The sequence below is a fragment of the Chinchilla lanigera genome, unplaced genomic scaffold (genome assembly GCF_000276665.1).
Source record: "Chinchilla lanigera isolate Chin_1 unplaced genomic scaffold, ChiLan1.0 scaffold00033, whole genome shotgun sequence".
NCBI classification, from domain to species: domain Eukaryota; kingdom Metazoa; phylum Chordata; class Mammalia; order Rodentia; family Chinchillidae; genus Chinchilla; species Chinchilla lanigera.
In genome coordinates this window covers 22,990,610-23,010,319 of record NW_004955434.1, presented here as the reverse complement: position 1 = coordinate 23,010,319, position 19,710 = coordinate 22,990,610, and the positions used below count along the sequence as shown (strand labels likewise).

General features: G+C 37.4%; 1 protein-coding gene across 4 annotated transcripts in view; it reads right to left on the bottom strand.

The window, feature by feature from the left end:
- The window catches only part of Focad (focadhesin), a 279,220-nt gene that overhangs the window by 220,471 nt on the left and 39,039 nt on the right, over positions 1-19,710 (bottom strand). For all 4 annotated transcript variants that reach the window (XM_005388739.1, XM_005388740.1, XM_013516350.1 and 1 more), the window contains 2 exons: positions 7,052-7,256; positions 3,926-4,132 (listed from right to left, as the gene is read on the bottom strand). In XM_005388739.1, the coding sequence (XP_005388796.1) occupies positions 3,926-4,132; positions 7,052-7,256 (412 nt within the window). The remainder of the gene's footprint in view (positions 1-3,925; positions 4,133-7,051; positions 7,257-19,710) is intronic.

Sequence of the window (19,710 nt, the reverse complement as noted above, 5' to 3'; positions counted from 1 at the left end):
ACCATCTTGATCATTGGAGGAGCTTGGGACCTCACTATTGCTGAGAATGACTGTGGTACCTTTCAGGGGAGCTCTGGTTCTTCTGAGCGTCTTCCTGACTTCAGTGCAAATCCCTCAGCCTGCTAGCATAGATTCTTCATCCTGCTGGCACAGACCTTCTAGATTCCACCACTGACCTTTGGGCCTTCCCAGTGCAGATCCATGAAACAGGCCTGCGTGAGATATTGTTATGGGCTCTGGGCCTATAGCTGGATTCGTGAGCGGCATTGTTATGGCTCTAGGTATTCAGCTGGACTCAAGTAGGACATTATCCGCGACACCTAGGCCCTCAGCTGGATTCCTTGGTCTTACAGTACAGACAGATTTTCTGCACTCTTTTGTATAGCATTCTTTAAGTGACTATTATAAATAATCATACAGAATATGTGTCCTCTATTGTACTGTTTCACCTTGCACAATAAGCCCCAAACCAACACAGATTCTATCCTCAATTCAAATGAAAGATATTGCTGAACATCATCTATCTACCAGGCACTAAGTATATATACTGGGTCCAGAGAAAGAGATACTGTAAATAAGATAGTTCTCTTCTCAAAAAAATATATAGCCTAGTCATGGAAAAATATTTAAAAAGAAAGTGAAAATACGGTGTAGGGCCAGGGATATAGTTTGGTGGCATAAGCGCCTACCTGGCAAGCCCAAGGTCACAAGTTTGATTCCCAGTAGGAAAAATAACAATAACAACAACAACAACAAAAAAAAAACAAGGTGTAAAAAAGCCCATATACTGTAGCAGACAAAATGAAGAAGACTGGCCAGCTCACACATTCCCTCAGGGCCAGAGGTGGGCTACCTACCTTATCCTCTGTCTTAGATACTACAGGTTCCTAATCTTTCTAAAGCCAGAACATTTAGACTTCCTTCACATCAAGAGCAACCTAGTCTCCTCCTAACTAACTGTCTCATTTTTGCTTAATTTTGCCCATCAGAGTACATGTATTTTGCTTGAAACAGAAAGGATTTTAAGATCTGATCATCAGAATTAGCAACTAATAGCACAAATCTACCAAAACTAATCTACTTTAAGAAATAAATCCACTGAATGTACAATGATATTTGTCTGATATAACAGTAGGAAGAGAATAGAGGTGATAAGAAAAGTGAATGCAATGTTAAAACTGAATATCCAGCTGATAACCTAGTGGAAGACGAAAATATGTATAACCTCAAAGTATGCATTAAGACTGCTTTATTCTACTTTACTTTATATGAAATTAATGTGCTGTATAGGCCTGAAAGGCTAAATGTTTCCAGATTAATTTTCCTCATTAGGGGTGGGGTTACCTCAGGTACACTGGGATGAAAGTGGGTGGCAGGAAATCTCTAACACCAATGTATTTTACCAATTCTACTTATCATTTCCTTCTAACATTGTCACTATTAAATAAAGGAGAGATAGCATAAATAGAACCTCTCACAGAGATCCTTTTCACTGTTATAAATGCAATTAGTATTCTGGGATTCTAGAATCAAAAACATTTTTTAAATTTGGACACAAAAGCCAACTTCATGAGATAGATTCCGACTGGCCAAAAATAGAGTAATTTAACCACTGGTAGGGACAATACCTACCATGGATGAAATACCCTTAAATCTATGCGTTTGTACTCACAGATACTTTTAAAAACTAGTAAATAAAGGGAATGGAAAGAGCAATATATTTACCCTGTTCCCTATACAAACACCAACACTAGGGGCTGGGGATTTAGCTCAGCGGCAAAAGCGCCTGCCTGGCAAGCACAAGGTCGTGAGTTCGGTTCCCGGTACCGGAGAAAACCAAAACAAAACAAAAAAAAAAAAAAAAAAAAAACAAACACCAACACTGGATAACCAAATGGTAAACAAGGGAGAGTTTCTTTTTATAGAAATACTCCAGCTAATAAAAGAAGAAAAATGACAGAATTAAAACATCACCATTTCTGCAACCCCCAATGATAATAAAGCTTTGAGAATCTACAGCTACTAACATTATAAATAGAAAAGCAACATACATGACACATCTCTGTATGAAAGAATATACCACTCCCTATAGTCACGAAACAAAATACAAAATAAAACCGTCCAATGGGCTCGAGCCCCTAGAACTAACTACCTCTGAAAGAAGAAACATTAAAGGGCACTATAAGAATGCAATCAGTAAAATCCAGAATCTAGAAAACTCTGTAGCTCACATAAGCCATGTTTTTCCAGTATCTAAACTGCAAGAAAGAAAAGAGGTGGGAAAGAAATGAAAAGGGACCACCCTAAGTTTAAAAGACACCTGGAAGGCGCGCGCGCGCGCACACACACACACACACACACACACACACACACACATCCCCCATAAGTATATTATGGTGTTTAGAGATACTTAGATGATAATGAAGTGTAAGTAAATGATTACTATAGTAAGTCAGGATAGTCAGGAAACGTAAGAGATTAAGCTAAGGAGTGCGCTTTGTGAAGAACTTCTAGGGTGGCTGTAAGAGTCCTATTTTTTAATCTGTGAGGTGGCTACAAGGGCATTTACTTTATATGCAAAAGTATAAACGTTTTAAATTCACCTGAATGTAGTAACTTAAAATGCAGATTTTTTACTCTCATTCAGACCTGCTAATGCAGTACTGTATTTCCAGGGACAGGTTCCAGGCATTTGAATTTTTGGTTAAACTCTACCTAGTGATTGTTTTTTAACAGAAACAGTATTTAGCTTTTAATGAGCATGTAAACAAAAAAACTACCATTTCAAAATAAAAACAAAATCCCAACTCATAGATGTTTACAGTGATTACATTTATCTGAGCAACATACAGACATATTTAGTTATAAAATTTTAAGTAAATCTCTGAGACAAATATGCTTTTTTTTATACCAAGAACACTGCAGAGCTAATATGGAGTCGTAAGGATAATCTAGTAGCCACAAAGTTTTTCTTAAGTCTTACTTTAGATGCTCTTATTTCTACAACAGGTAAGCAAGTAGTCTTTCATACACTCAAACACTGGAATCTCTGGTTGGTACCATATCAGCTGGCTTACATTAAGAAGCCAACTACTTAAACAGTGTGAGAAAAAAATTTCAGTGGTTTAAGCCACTCAGTCTGTAGCACGTTGTTATGGCAGCCCTAAGCCATCCTCCTCATTTATCTCCCTATTCACGCCATATTAATGTTGCCCTATCTGAAGCCCTCCTCCATTTTCCCACCAGAATGACCTTCCCACAAGAAATGAGGACCTCTCTGACGAACAGTCTTCAACAGCATGCCACACTGCCTGGAAGACAAAATGTAAACTCATCTATGTGGCATGTGAGACAGACCTAACCTTACCTCTCACACCTAAAACCTGCAGCAACACTCCAAGTAATGCTCTTGTTTCCTGAGAAGGTCATATCTTTATGTGCGTGATATTCTCCCAGCCAGCATGCTCTTTCCAACCTCTGGCTTGTAGCAAGTAAATTCCTATTTGGTCTTCAAATCTCAACTCATGCACTACAGTACTTCCCTTTACCGGAGCTCCTATGATAGTTTAAATATAGTCCCATAAAAGTATTTTATGGTATTAGAATTGCTTATTTGCATGTCTGTAAGTTTCTTCAGGTCACACAATATTTCTTTTCAACTATGTATTTTATAAGGCCTGGCACATAGTAATTGCTCAATACTTGTGTCCCACAAACAAAAATATTTTTTAAAAAAGTGGTGTATCTGTAACTGATGCTGCAAAGAGTATTTAACAATTCATTTTTATAATACTAGTAGTATGATCTAATCATATGAGATCAAATCACCTCTGATAAGCAATAAACTAAATGAGCGTGAGCACCCACTTACTGAAATAATCAATTAAACGACGACTGACACATTGAAATTTCTCACTATCCTTACCTCCTTCAGAAGTTCAACACTGTGCTCTAAAAGCTGAATTAAAGATGAGCATTCCCCGGTTATCTTTAAGCTGACTTCACAGACACACAACAGCTGAAGTGTCAGCTGGGAAAGCTGAATTTTCCAGAAAACAGGATGACGCGAAAGGCTTAAGTATATTTCCTTGATAAACAGCATTGCTTCTGTTGTCTGTATCATGTCTTTCATCTGTTTAATAAAGCCATTATATTATATTAAAGTAATATACAAATGACAGGATAATTTAAAGCTATATAAGAAGTTTTTAACAAAATAACTTTCTCTAATCCTATAAAGAAAAGCTTAAAGGAGATGGAACAAGTTACATAACAAATACACAATTCTGCCTTTTCTCTCTAACCAAAATACAATTTCCTATTATTTTTTTAATACTGCCTGGCACAAATTCTTTTTGTTAATTTTTAGCTTCCCTGAATGCAGATGTCTTAAAACAAATTATATGACAGTGCGCATGAAAGTGAGGGAAAGTGTTGAGGAAAATTAAGAACTGATTGTAAATTCTCCTTCCTACAGTTCCAACAGAGATACCTGGCAGTAAGGATCAGGATTTTATTCTAATGCACAGGTAAACCCTCATCGGCAACATATTTGCTCAAGCAGCCTGAACTGAGAGTATCAAACAGCACCATTCTTAGAAGATGTAATGAAAGACCATATTCAAATGATAAAGCTTCTTCTCAACAGGCTAATGTATTATATAGGAAAGACTCGGGTGCTCTGAAAAATCGTAATTTGATTCAACCCAGCTGTTCTGGGTTGGTATTAAAGGTACAGTCCTGCTCACAGACACACTTGCATTTCCTAGAGATTATAAACAATACACCATCTGCTTTAATCAAGATCCTTGTGTCTGTTAAATTCAAGAGGAAAGCCTACAGTTGATCAGCGTATGTTTTACCAGTGGTTACCACCAAAATAACACAGAACTGCTCTGAGTTATACACAGAGAGAAAAATTAGTTCACAGCAGATAAAGGGGAGGGGGTATTAAAAGATCAAGGGCAAGAGAGTGGCAGAAAATATTATTAACTAAAAATGTGAGTAGTTCAGTAGCTAAATTATTTTGCTTTTCTGCAAACAGTAGAAAAGCCTAAAGCTCTTCAAAAGAGCCTCAGGAAGTCAACATTAAAGGCTCTCTACTATTTAACATTATAAAATGTTTCTTTAAAATGTTTTGAAGCAATGTGCTATCTTTATGTAGAAAGAGATCATGTGCAATGTATAATGTGAAATGACAAAAGTCACAACTAAAACGAAAAAAACATTCCACAAATATAAAATGGAAAAGTAATTGGTATTAGAAGAAAAATAAACAGGAGTTCCACTGATCATGTAGCAATCATAAAGCAATAAGATGGTATGACTATTTTCTTAAAAAATTTTTTTTTCTAAAATGTGATTCTATCCCGGAGCTTAGTATAAAACAGATCATCTCCACAGCACTCAGCCCTGTATTCAGCTCCAAGAATAACATTTCATAGTAGCACATTTTGAGCACTAATAAAGTCGATAATTTCTAGCAAGGGATATTGAAAAGTCTGGAAATTATTTATTTCCTACGGAGAAGGAAGGAAACTGATGAAGGAAAGAGAAGGGACAAAGACTGGGGAAAAGGAACGAATGGGAAGAGGACAGGAAAACCAAAGTAGGATTCAGATGGGCTTTTTAAAAGTTTATTTTGTTATGGGATGAACAGAGATTTATGGATGATTTTTTAAATGAAAGTCAACAGAAGTACTTGGTAAAAACAGGCTGCCTTGCAAAATAAATGTACTTATTACCAAAATATCCAATTAGTTATAGAATGTCATCCACCAGACAGTATACAGAAAATATTTGTGATAAGTGGAGAACTGGATGGGCTACCTCTAAGATTCCTTCAGACTCCAGGTTTCCTTATTTTGGTAAGAGTTGGTCTGTTACAGTGGCTAAATGTATTTATGTCACTAGCTCCACTAGTTCCAGGTGGTTTTCTCTCATGTCTGTCTCAGTTATATTAACACATAAATTCCAGAAATATTCCAGAGTTCATTCCTACTAGTATTTTTTGCATAAAGAAGAAGGCAAATATTTACCAGTGAACATAGAACAAGGTAATATGGGCATGGTGTAAATAAACATTCAAGATTTTCTGCCTATACATTGCTTTACTGCCTACACGAAACAAAAGCTTTGGAAAAGCCACAGGAGAATTCCTTTTAATTAACTTTTCTTTGCCTTGATTACAGAAAAGCCTATTTATGAGTCACAAAGGAAACACTCACTCTAGTCCCTCCTTGCTAACACATACTTAGAACAAGTCATCTGTGACTTAAGTGATCACTTTGAAATATATTCATAGAATCCCACCATCAGCAGAGCAGCATGGTGCTCAGATTTCAGGCAAATAGCTAACCCAATTATGGGATGGAATACCTGATAAATGTGTCACTACACTAAAATCACAACACAATGGCAACTCAAATTTTTTAATCTGCATTTGTAGACATTACCTCAAACTTCTCTCTCCTCAGAACTCCCTCAGCATTTATCTATACCTCTGTTAACCACCTTTTATCCTTCTACTTTCAGTTATGGCTTTATATACTTTTCCCAACTTGTTCATTCTACTGTGGGCTTCTCAAGAGGAGGCTCCATCAGGGCCATCACTCGTGTCATAAAGGAACAGGAGGAAACTCTAATGTAGCCCTCAGCTTGCTAAGCTTAGCACTCTCACAGCTGTATCTGCCTAGAGAATAACCTTTTTAAAGCTTTTTGTGGAAGTGTTTTTTAACCTGCATATTTCACAGTATCTAGCCCAAGGAAAAGCATAATTCAAAACCTTTCCCCTAATAATTTTTTCTTAAATAAAAGGGAGTTCTCATTCCTACTGATCCCAACATGACTTGAGTTGATTTATACTTCTGTGAATTTAGTTAACATAGTATACACTAATGTTAAATCTAAATTTAGTTCCTTTATCTTCTCCAAAAGAGCACTGGGACTACGTTTCCAAATCATGTAGATTCTAGAACTACTTTATGTATGATAATAATAATCAACACTTACTGGTGCTGCTATATTAAGGAAGGAAAATGAAAGACCTTACCTGCAAACATGGAATCATGTCACAACACAGCTGAAGTATCTGTTGTTCCAATACTGATGGCTGTGCTTTATCACAGACAACCCGAGGTTCAAGTAGGACTTTCAGCAGGGGTAGTCGAAGGTGAGCATATTCTTGTAATTGAGAGGGTTCACAATAAAGATAGCACAGAAATGGTGCCATTATTTGGACACACGAAACTTCTGACCTGCAAGTTATGTGATGCTTTAGCCAGTTACTGAGTCAAATACCCTATCAAACAGATAAGTGACAAATACCAACTTCTGGTTCATGACATATCATAAATGACTATACCATCAAGCATAACAACTTTTGAGTCTGCTATGCCACCATCCCCTAACTAGATCTACACCGAATATTTGTGCACTGGGTTGTGCACGGGGGGATATGACTCCATGTTGGTGGACCACAAGCCAGATGCCCAGGACTAGAAGAGTCTCCTTTTGTGCTGTAGAACAGAATCTGCACCTTCAGTTGCTGGTGAATACCAGAACTATCTAAGAGTATTTTTAGAGTTACAGATGTCAGGACCTACTCTCCAGGAATATGACACTGGCATGAATTTTTGGAAAAACTCTAAGGGTAAGAATCTATGTGTGACCAACCCATAAAATCATTCTAACATAATTATGATGACAGTTAACATTTACAGTACTCCCCACTATTCATAACTTTACTTTCCACAGTTTCAATTACCCTCACATCACAAAAATATGAAATGGAAAATTCCAGAAGTAATCTGTGAGTTGTAAACTATACACTTAAGTAGCACAATGAAATTTCACACTGTTGTGCTCTTCCTCTCAAGACATGAGTCATCCCCTTGTCTAGCATATCTATGATGTATATATTAATCATTTAGCAGCCACATCAGCTATCATTAAATTGTCATACATTTGCAATGCTTCTGTCCGAATAACCCTTATTTTAACTTAATCACCCTCATTTTATTTAAGGACACCAAAATACAACAATAGTGATGCTGATAATTAATACATGCCACAGAAAAGCTGTAAATGCTTCCCTTAAGTGGACAGATGACAGTTTGCAATAAAATTTTTAAAAAATGTATGGTGAGACTGTGAAGAGCTGTGGTAAATTACATTTAAATTTTTCCTTTATATTAAAGAGACAGGGTCTCATTTTGTTGCCCAGGTGGCCAAGAACTCCTGGGCTCACACGATCTTTCTGCCTGAGCTTCCTAGGTAGCTGAGACTACAGGTGTACGCTACTGTGTCAAACTCAACTGCTGTTAATCACTGACTGTGTACTAGTCTGTAAATTAAAGTTTAACATAGATATTTATGTTGCTATGGTTTGCACAAGGTTTGTTCCCCCCAGGCATTCATGTGTTGAGAGCTTGGTTGTCAGCTCTGTAATGTAAAGGTAAGGAAGCCTTCAAAAAAGATAGAGTCTAGGGGGAGGCCCTTAGGTCACTGTAGACACTGCCCACAGAAGGGACTGAGGTACTTCTCATGGAAAACCTGAGTTAATTCCATCAAAAACAAATAGTTTTTGAGCCTAAACCCTGAAACTCTCTCTGGCTCACTGTACACCAACATGATCTTTCACTTTCTCCTGTACTGGGGGGAGGGACAAGATGACCGAGCAATAAACAGCAGAGAAAGAACCTCTCCGAGTGTTGCCATCCAGACGCTGGAATATCACAAGTTGGGAACACAAGGAGGAGGGAAGTGAGCACCCTGGACTCAGGAAGGAACTGAGACAAGAACTAAAGCCCACAGAGAGTGAAGAGAGAAAGTTCAATGAACAAGAAGGAGGTACCCAATGGCACCTTCTCCCTGACAAAGGACTCTCTGCCTGAGAGGAGTGGTCCAAAGCTGTCAACACACAGTGAATACTGTTGACCCCAAAGGTCTCCACAGTGAGAATCAGCAGTGGAGGGGTGCATCAGAAGTGAATGACTGCACTGCTGAGGGCCTGGCTGTCCCATACAAGAGAGCAACTGGCCTGGAACCGTTTTGGAGAGAAGCTCACTGAGCTCAGAACTCAGAGCAGCTGGCTCCTGGCTCCTAGCTCCCAGCTGGGCTCAGGTGCACAGAAGGTGCACTGATGGCTACAGGCCCCCAGAGAGTACAGCCTGAGACTATCTGCTACCGCCCCCACAAAGCTACTGCTGGCTTGCTAGGATAAATCAACACAGATCAGGTCTCTGTCTGCACACGCCGTTCACCAAGGACAGCAGAAACAAACCTGGAAGTGGACTTTTTTTCTCTGTGTTTTTTTTGTAGTTTTTGTTTTTCTTTTTTTTGTTTGTTTTCTGGGTTTCTTTTCTCCTTCATTGTTTGGACTTGTATTTATACGAATGTGAACATGACATGTAGCTTCTCTGTGGACCTATTCTGTTCTTCTTTTTAGCTCTTCATTTTCTCTTTCCCTCCAGTCTTCTGCACCAGTTTCCCAAAGTTACCATGACCGACCTTTGACCTGCAGCCTTACTTCTAATCTCTTCCTCTTCTTCTACTTCTCTATTTTCTCCCTAACCCATTTTAAATTTCAACCCCTAAGGGCAAAATTGACATATTAAGGACTTGTATACTGTGTATAATTTTCTGGTTTGTTTTAGATTTTGTTATATAACTACAAATATAGTTCATATGGTTAAAGGTGGCAAATTAATGGTTACTTCAGTTTGTTATTTTCTAGGCTGTTTCATGTTATTGTCATTGGTACTGCTATAGCCAAAGTAACATAACTGTTTTAACCAGCTGTTCTTCCTGGTATTCCAAGACTGAGATTAACTAAAGGTCACAGAAAATACATGGCACAGTGTTAAAGAACCAGGGGCTGGGCCAAACAGGTAGCAACCTCTCAGCCCCAACAAATTGAAGAGGTAGGATTTTACAGGAGACTCAAAAAATCAAAAACCAGCTAACTAGGTAAAGCAGTCATTTCCTAAGAGTTCTAAATACTAGCAGTAAAGCAACTCAACATAGGGAATTTACAAACATCATCCCAAGAATTAAAAAGAAAGAAAGAAAAGGAAAAAAGAAAGAGAAAAATGAGAAGACACAAACAAGACACAACCCCAGACATCCAGTTCACCAAAGGCAAACCCAAGGGATAGCAAGGTGGGACAATCCAAAAGCTGCCCACCTGGACTCTCAGAAGTGGTAACAACAGAACAATTGAATGAGGCTCTAGAAAAAAAATCAACTCAGAAATAATTTCTCAGATAACTGCAGAGATAGTGTCCACAATGAAAACCATGCTTAGCGATTCTAGAGCAGATACAGACAAAAAAATATATATATATACAGGGGAGCTTAAGAAAATTATGGAAGCCATGAATGCTCAGTATAAGAAAGACATGGAATCCATAAGGCAGATTCCAGCAGTTATCCAGGATAATAAAAATTCCACTGAAACTATCCACAGCAGATTATGAGGCCAGGATCTCAGATATGGAAGACAGTCTTGCAGTTAGTGATCATGAAAGGGAAGATTTCTTAAAAATAGCAGGGACCACAAGCTGCTAGATAAGACAAAGGAGAATAACTTAAGATTGACTGAAGTCAACACAAAAGCAGGAGATACTATAAATGACATAAAAAAATGTTCACAGAAGTCATAGCAGAAAATTTCCCTGTTAGAGAAAAAGAATTTGACATACGTACTAAATGAGGCATATAAAACTCCAATTAGCCATGATGAAAAAAAAAAAAAACTACAGCCAGGCATGTCATAGTCAAGGATTCCAGAAATTCAACACAAGAACAGAATATTAAAAGTTATTAGGGAAGGGCCAGGGATATAGCTCAGTGGAACAAGTGCCTGCCTGGCAAGTGCTAGGTCCTGAGCTCGATTCCTGGTACCAAAAAAACAAAAAGATTATTGGGGAAAAGAAACAAATCACCTATAAAGGAACACCCATCAGAATCACAGCTGACTTCTCAGCATAAACCCTCAAGTCAAGGAGAACTTGCACTGAAGTATTTCAAGTCCTAAAGGAAAACAACCTCCAACCCAGATTGATATACCCCACAAAATTGTATTTCAAAATTGAATTTCTTATCTTGAATTTCTGGAATCTTGACTATAATATGCCTGGCTATAGATCTTTTTTTAATCATGGTTAACTGGAGATTATATATATATATATATATATATACCAGTGCACTCAATATATAAAACAAATAATAACAAACATGAAAAATCAAATAAACACTAATACAGTTGTATTGGGGGATCTCAATACCTCACTATCAGAAAAATACAGATCAACTAGATAAAAAGTCAACAAGGAAATATTAGAACTGAAACAAACTTTTGAACAAGTGGATTTAGATGTCTACAGAGTATTCTACCCCACAACATCAGAATACACATTCCTCTCAGCTGCACATGGGACAGTCTCCAAAACAGACCACATCACCAGGTCACAGAACATGCTTAAGTAAATGCAAAGGAACTCAAATTATCCCATGCACATTATCAGACCATAGTGCAACGAAATTGGAAATCAACAGCAAAAGAAGCCATAAAAACTTCATAAACACATAGAAATTAAATAGCACCCTCCTGAACAACCAATGGGTCACAGATGAAATTAAAGAAGAAATTAGTTTCTACAATTAAACAATGATAACAATACAACATACCGGAACTTATGGGACACAATGAAAGCTGTCCTAAGAGGGAAATTCATAGCAGTGAATGCCCATATCAGGAAAACAGCAAGTGCAAATAAACAACTTCAAGGTGAACCTCAAACTTCTAGAAAAAGAGGAGCAGTCTAAGCCAAAAGCTCATACAAAGGAGGAAATTATAAAGATCAGAGCAGAAATTAATTACACTGGAGACTAAAACAAATAATATAAAGAATCAATGAGTCAAAAAGTTAGCTCTTTGAGACATTAAATAAAATCGACAAACCCTTATCCAACCTTATCAAAAAAAGGAAAGAAAAGATTCACATCCATGCAATTAGGAATGAAAAGGGCAAAGTGACAACGGACCCTGCAGAAGTCCAGAAGATCATCTATAACTACTCTGAAAACTTGTATTCTAATAAGATAGAAAATGCAGAAGAAATGGATAGATTCCTAGATACATATGAATTACCAAAGCTCAATCAAGAAGATTTTACAATCCTAAATAAACCAGTATCAATCAATGAAATTGAAAATGTAATTAAAAACCTACCAACAAAGAAAAGCCCAGGCCCTTATGGACTCACTGCTGAATTCTACAAGAAATTTAGAGAAGACCTAACACCACTACTTGTCCAACTTTTCAATGAAATTGAAAGGGAAGCAATACTCCCAAATTCGTTCCTAGAAACAAGTATTACTGTGATACCAAAATCAGAGAAGGACCCAAGTAAGAAAGAGAATTACAGGCCAATCTCTCTAAGGACTATAGATGCAAAAATCCTCAGTGGGATACTGGCAAACTAAATGCAGCAAATCATCAAGAAGATTATACATCATGATCAATTGGGATTCATCCCAGGGATGCAGGAATGGGTCAATGCATGTAAATCAATAAATGTAATACACCATTAACACAGTCAAGGACAAAAATCATGCCTTAAGATGCAGAAGCTTTTGACAAAGTCCAGCACCCATTCATGTTAAAAACCCTACAGAAAATCGGAATAGATGGTCTTTATCTCAATCTAATAAAAGGTATCTATGACAAACCTTTCTCAAGTACTCACATTACCACAATTTCATCCACCAAGGAGCCTCCTTCAGAGCCAAACAGAGCCAGTGCCATGCCTTGAACCTTCAAAACTATGAGCCCCTTTTCTTTTTAAAGTGACCCAGCTTAGGATATCTTGGTATAGCAATGAAAAACTAGTACATACATATACGAAAAATATATAAACTAATACACATATATAGGCATCAATATTATCTGTTTTCAAGCACTCACTGAGGGTCTTCAAATGTTATCTCTCCATGGACAAGGAAGGGCTACTGTCCTTGCTAACTTGTTAATCTCTATAATGTGCAAATTATTGTACTTTAAGTCTACAAATTAATTTGATCAGTATCACAACAGATCATTATTATCCCACTGCATAGATACAGAAACTGAGTAAGAAGCAGGTGAAGTAATTGCCAAGGCCCTCCTCAGAAGCATTTTCCACTCAATGGAACAAGATTTTACATATCTATGCATTTTGTGTATCTTTCAAATCAATTTAGATTATATTCTAATAACATCCAGTCTAAAGCCAATAACATGTCAGAATGACCTTCAAAAATAAAAAACTGATCATGTCATTAACCAGCTTAAATATTTAGTCTTAAAGCAAAATATTTAGCTCAATTTACAAATCCTCTGATAATTTGACCTCTGCTTATCTTTCCATCTTCATTTTTTTACACTTCTTCACCCTCTACTGAACTCATCAAGCTTTCACGTCTTTAATCAAGCCATCTAAACTTTCTTATCATTGCTGTTCCCTCTATCTGTAGTACTACTTTCCCTTCTGTTCCTCTTCTCACTCTTTGCCTAATTTCTATCACTGTTTAGTTCTCCACTTTACATGGCAGACTGACATCCTTTTTTGCCAAGTGGCCTTGCCCAGGTCCCTGTTATGTGCTTCCATTGCACAATGACTTTGCATCATTACACATTTAACACCCATAAGCCAAATGAGGGCTTCTGTGTACTGCACATCACCAATAACAACATACACTAGGCTTTCAAAGAGATGTGCAATCAATTAATTAAACCAGTTACATTGAATTATAGAATAGTTTTACAATTAGCATGCATCAATCAAATGTAATAATTTTACTTTAATATTTCGTATTTATAATATTTAAGAAATTAAGATACAAAGGTGAACCAGATATTACCTATTCTTAAGCACATAGTATAATAGGGAAAATCAGTTCTGTTCTTGAACTAAAGGATAGGAAGTAAAAACTGCCCAAAGAATGGAATGGAATGAAATCAGTTTGTGGTGGAAATGGCATTTCAATTATGCCTGACAACGTAACTTTACAATACCATACATTCTATAGCAACATGATTTCAAAACATCATTAACATTAAAAAAAATTTAGAAGTTACCAGAATGCAAGAGGCCTTGGGAGTTCACTCCCCAGCAACACACACACACACACACACACACACATACACACACACCCCAAACCTTAAAAGTTACCAAACCAGTAGATAGTAATTTATTCATTCATTTATTCAATTGGCAAAATTTATGCAAATCAAGCAATCATTCATCTATGTTCTGAAAAAAGTGCAAGAAACAAAAACAGATCAATTTTCTGCTCTTACAGAGCTCAGGGACTGGAGGAATTTATTATTATTATTATTAGCAAAAATACACAATCTGTAAAAATCAAACAGACTTTTGAGTTCATAATTATTACTGAAACATACTTATCACATCATACACTGTATGTTTTTGTGGGGTTTTTTGTTTTATTTTAGCTTGGTTTTTGACACAGTGTCTCACTATGTAGTTCAGGCTGACCTTGAACTCACTATGTAGCCCAGGGTGGCCTCAAACTTGCAGTAATCCTGCCTCAGCCTCCTGAGTGCTGGAATTATAGGTGTGAACCACCACACCTGGCTTACCACATCATACACCTTATAAAACAAAAAAAAACTTCATAGTTGCAAGAATCAGATGATGTATGTATTAACTGGAATATGAAAAAAAGTTTCCAGAAAAGAGATTTAAGAAAATTGCTTTCTCATCTCTGTCTAATAATGTATTCCCTAAAAAATAAGTATATCCATTATCAACATCATCCATGGACAGATTATTACATTTTCTTCTACTTTGAGATGTTGAAGGTAAAATGCAAGGTGGGTGCAGATACAGAAATAAATTTTCAAAGTGTCATTATGATTTACCACAGAAGCATATTATTGTGCTTCTTTAAGAACTATATACTGTTTAAAAATCTCCTTGGATTAATCTGTCCTGATTTTATATTCTGCATTTCCTACATGGTATCTGATGATCAGCTATCACTTCAGTGGGGTATGAAATTGTCAGGATCTAAAGAGAAAAAGGAAAATAATAAAACAGATGACCTGAAATCCCAAAGTGATTAAGAATGTTTAAAATGTGAACAACTGGAAGGCCACGGTGGTGAACATCTATAATCCCAACACTCAGGAGACTAAGGCAGGAGGATCGTCACAAGTTTGAGGTCAGCTACATACTGAGTTAAGGACCAACTTAAGATACACACCAAGAACCCATCTCAAAGAAAACCAAAAAATAAAAACATAAAATACAAACAATATGCATGGATCTACATACAAGCCTTTTATTTTTTGTTTTTTTATTTTTTGTTTTTTGTTTTTTTTCCGGTACCGGGAATCGAACTCACGACCTTAAGCTTGCTAGGCAGACGCTATGCTGCTGAGCTAAATCCCCAGCCCCAAGGCTTTTATATTTATATTATTTATATTTATATTTCACTAAGAGAGACATACTAGAAAAGACCTAGAATAAGACTCAAAAGTCTGAGGCTTCAGACCCAAATCTACCATGCAACTTTCAGCAAGTCACTTAATATTGCTCTCCCTAGTTTCCTCATCTGAAAACTAATGTTAGACTAGGTAACTTCAAACTATCCAGGCTGAAAGTCCATAATATTACTGTCAATTTACACACTCAGTTCTTTAAAGGTGCAAGTAAAATCTTAACACAGGCCTTCAATAAATGAATGCAGAATTTAATTTAAAAATAATTCACCCAAAATCTAGCATGAAGATACACTGAAATCTAAGAACATCTAGGTACTATTAAAAATGCACATAGCCAGACATGGACACTAGTAATAGTAGCACTCTGGAAGACTGAGACAGGAGAATTACGAGTTCAGACCCAGCCTGGGTATCTTAGTGACTTAACAAAAAACTGTCTCAAAATAAAAAAATTGTAAAGGGCTGGTGATGGATTTAGTTCCAAGTACTACAAAGAAATTAAATAAATTAAAATTTTTAAAACATACATACTGCCAGGCATGGTGGCACACACCTGTAATCCCAGCACTTGGAGGGCTGAGAAGGATCACTGTGAGTTCGAGGCCAGCCTGTGCTACATAGCAAGTTCAAGGCCAGCCCGAACTACATAGTGAGACCAGTTTCAAAAAAACCTAACAAAAAAACCATAGCTAGTTTAATAAACAATTCCTAACACAGAAAAAACTAGAATTCAGGTGTTTGTCACAAGATTTTGCCTCCTTCACACAGTAGCCAATCACTACTCATATTCTTATTAAATTACCAACCCACCTGCATTACTTCTAAATAGTAACTTTAAGTTAACTAGTCTAAAATTAAATCTCAGGTAACTAATGATCCACTTAAAAATGCAACCAAAATTATCCATTTCATCCTGCAAAGATTAATCCCACTGTGTAAAAGTGGATTGGGAGTGACTGGAATTATTTTTTATAAAATCATTTAGAAATTCCAAATTATTCTAGATAGCATACTCCAACCTGAGAACTGAAAGGAATGAGTCAATAGAAACCTATCAATAAATAAACCAAAATCCACTAATAATCTTTTTTCCTTATAAATATCTATACAAATTTCGTTAGAATAATGCCTTCTCATTCGCAATGTAATACTCCCTTGAGACTTAAATAACCAAACAGTAAATTACCTGATTAACCAAAGCACTGGAAAAGAGATGCACTCTTAAGAATCGAATCAAATTTCCCCATAAGATCAACATTGAATCTAACCACTGAATTTGATTTGGTTTTTGTCCAATTCCATTTGCAACCAGAGTCATGAAAATAATTAAATTCATGAACCAAGTTACCACTGTATATTGAATTAACATAGTTCTACTTATGGCTGAAAAGGAGACAATCCACCATGGATGTGAGTGGCATCTACTAACAGGCTTGTCGCCTGAATGGGATGAAAAGGGGAATAAAGAAAGAAGGCTCGCTTCTGTTTCCTCAGAGTAGCTCCAGTCTTCAGCTTCACCTTGGATGTCAGCACCTGGCTTCCAGCACAGACTCCAGGCTTCCAGCCTCTCACAACAGATTCTTCTGCCTCCTGATACCAACGTGCACAGGACACTACAGTGAGTTCCTGGCCCTCAATCTTTGATGGGATGCCCCAGATCTCCTGTGTACAGACAGCCCTTTTGCACTTTTCCACACCTGACTCTGCAGGCAGCCATTGTAAGCCTACTTGTAAACTGTTATGTATTTATATATCTTACATTAAATCTGTTTCTCTAGTGAGCACTGACTGATGCACTGGCCCTTTTCATCATGAGTACACACAGTGCAAAGACAGCCCTCTGAAGAACTAGAAAGCATACCTCATGACTTACTATATCTGCCAGAACCTTACCCTTGACATTCCCAGCCTCTAGATCTATGAAAAATAAATTATTGTTGCTTATAAGCCAGATACTCTATGGAATTTTATTATAGTACTCCAAGCTGAATAAAATATAATGTTCCCTGTATCTCCTTAAAACTTTCTGTAGCAGTACATCTGTCTTAGCTACTTTTCTTCGTGCTGAGACAAAATATGTGACACCCAAAGTTAAGGGAGTAAAAGTTTATTTAGCTCACAATTTGCAGACGTTTCAGTCCATACTTGGCTGGCTCCGAGGCAGGACGGCACACGGCAGAGGGGCATCACTTCATGGCGGCAGAAGACAGCCAAAGCAACAACAGAGAAAAAAGGGGGAAAAGACTCTTTCTGTCCCTTACATTATATCCAGTCCCCTCAGATTAGGGTGGTGCTGATCCAATCAGTGGACTGATCCAGAAATCACCTACCTTTAATCCCAGCACCCTAGACCCCAGCATTGCACTACAAATCAATCACACACTACAGATTCAGCCATCTCCAAAAAAACCTATGACTGTATGAGGCTTTGGGGGGACATCTTGACACAAACCATAACATCCTACCTAGAAATTCTATCTAAAATTGAAATTATGAGCTCAGAAATGATGTTTTAAGAAACAGTACTTATAGAACATTATAAAACATTCAGAGCAGGAACATTTGCATGTAGCTGCTGTGGTAAAAATAACTCAGGCATTACCCAGGATAATGGTATCTTATCATGACCTCATGTGGTAGTACTAAGTACCTATTATTATAAGACACTCTACAACCCATTACCTGAGCCCTGCAATTCATAAATTGCCTTTACAAAAATCCCCCATTTATAAAGCACCTAAAAAATGTGCCACACATTATTAATACCAAGAATAATGAAACACAGCACCTGCCCTCAAGGTTTCAGTTAATGAGAGGACTATATGACAACGTGTTTAGTGTAATAATCTTAGAAGGTACAACTGTAAACCAGGTGTGGTGTCACATGCCTGTAATTCAGCACTTGGGAGGCTGAAATAAGAGGACTGTGATGAGTTCAAGGCCGGTCTGAACTGCACAGCAAGTTCAAGGCCAACCTGAACTACAGAGGGAGACTTTGTCTCAAAAATCAAAACACAACAAAAAAAATCACAATTGTAAGAGCACACAAGAGAGATACCTAATCCGGTTTACAGTAAGCAAAGACTAAGCAAATGGGGCTGGGAGATACAGCTCAGTGGCACAGCGCCTGCCTGGCAAACATGAGGTCCTAAGTTTGATTCCCAGCACCAAAACAAAGACTGAGTAGAGTATACATAAAACTTAAAATGGAGACATAAGACAAGAAAGAGTACAGTAAGTCAAGAGACTAAGGTGGAGACCAATAAGCACAAGTACGAAGAGAAGAGAATAGCATTGCTTCCTGGATGGGACCAAAAGTAAGTCAGTGCACTGCTAACACATTAATTTAAAGACAAATATGAGACAAAATTGGTGAGACATGTAAGAACCCAAGGCCTAGAAAGATATGTTAGATTTTATCCTATAGTCCAGGGTTTCAAATTATGTCAGGAACAAATTTTTTTTTCAGTAGTAAGTTTCTATAAGACATTGTGGTGATTATGTTACTTGACAACCTAATGGATTTGAGAGCTTCTTAGACAATTAGTAAAGCACACTTCTGGGTGTGCCTGGTGGAATGAAGACATGATCTGTGGCCCTATATATGGTCCCTGACCCCTTCCTCTCCCTCCTGTTCCCTTGTTCTATTTCCTGGCCACCACAAACTAAGCAGTTTTACTCTGCCACACACTTCCACCATGCCCTTTCTAAATTGGAACCAGCCCACCATGAGCTGAAACTTCTAAAACCGTGAACCAAATTAAACCTTGCCTCCTTTAAACTGTAAGTATTGGGTATTTTTTCCCAGTAACAAGAAAGTTGACTAATGTATAAAATTGGTACCAGAGTAGTGAGGTTGTTGCTGGGAGTATACCTGACCATGTGGTTCAGAAACATGTGAAACTGGTTTGCAGGACTTTAGAAGGTTTAGAGATGCAGGATAGATAAGCCCTAGAATGCTAAAAGCAGAGCTTGATGAGTGGTTTTTATCTGTGCTCAAAAGACCAGAAAGCTGCTAGGAATGCAGACAGTACAGTAAAGCTGCTAGGAACCCAGACAGATATGAGCAGAAGATTAGAGGCAAAGATGGGGTTGGGGATTTAGCTCGGTGGCACAGCACCTGCCTGGCAAGTGCAAGGTCAGGAGTTCGATTCCTGATACTGGAACAAAAACAAAACGGAAAAAAAAAAAAAAAA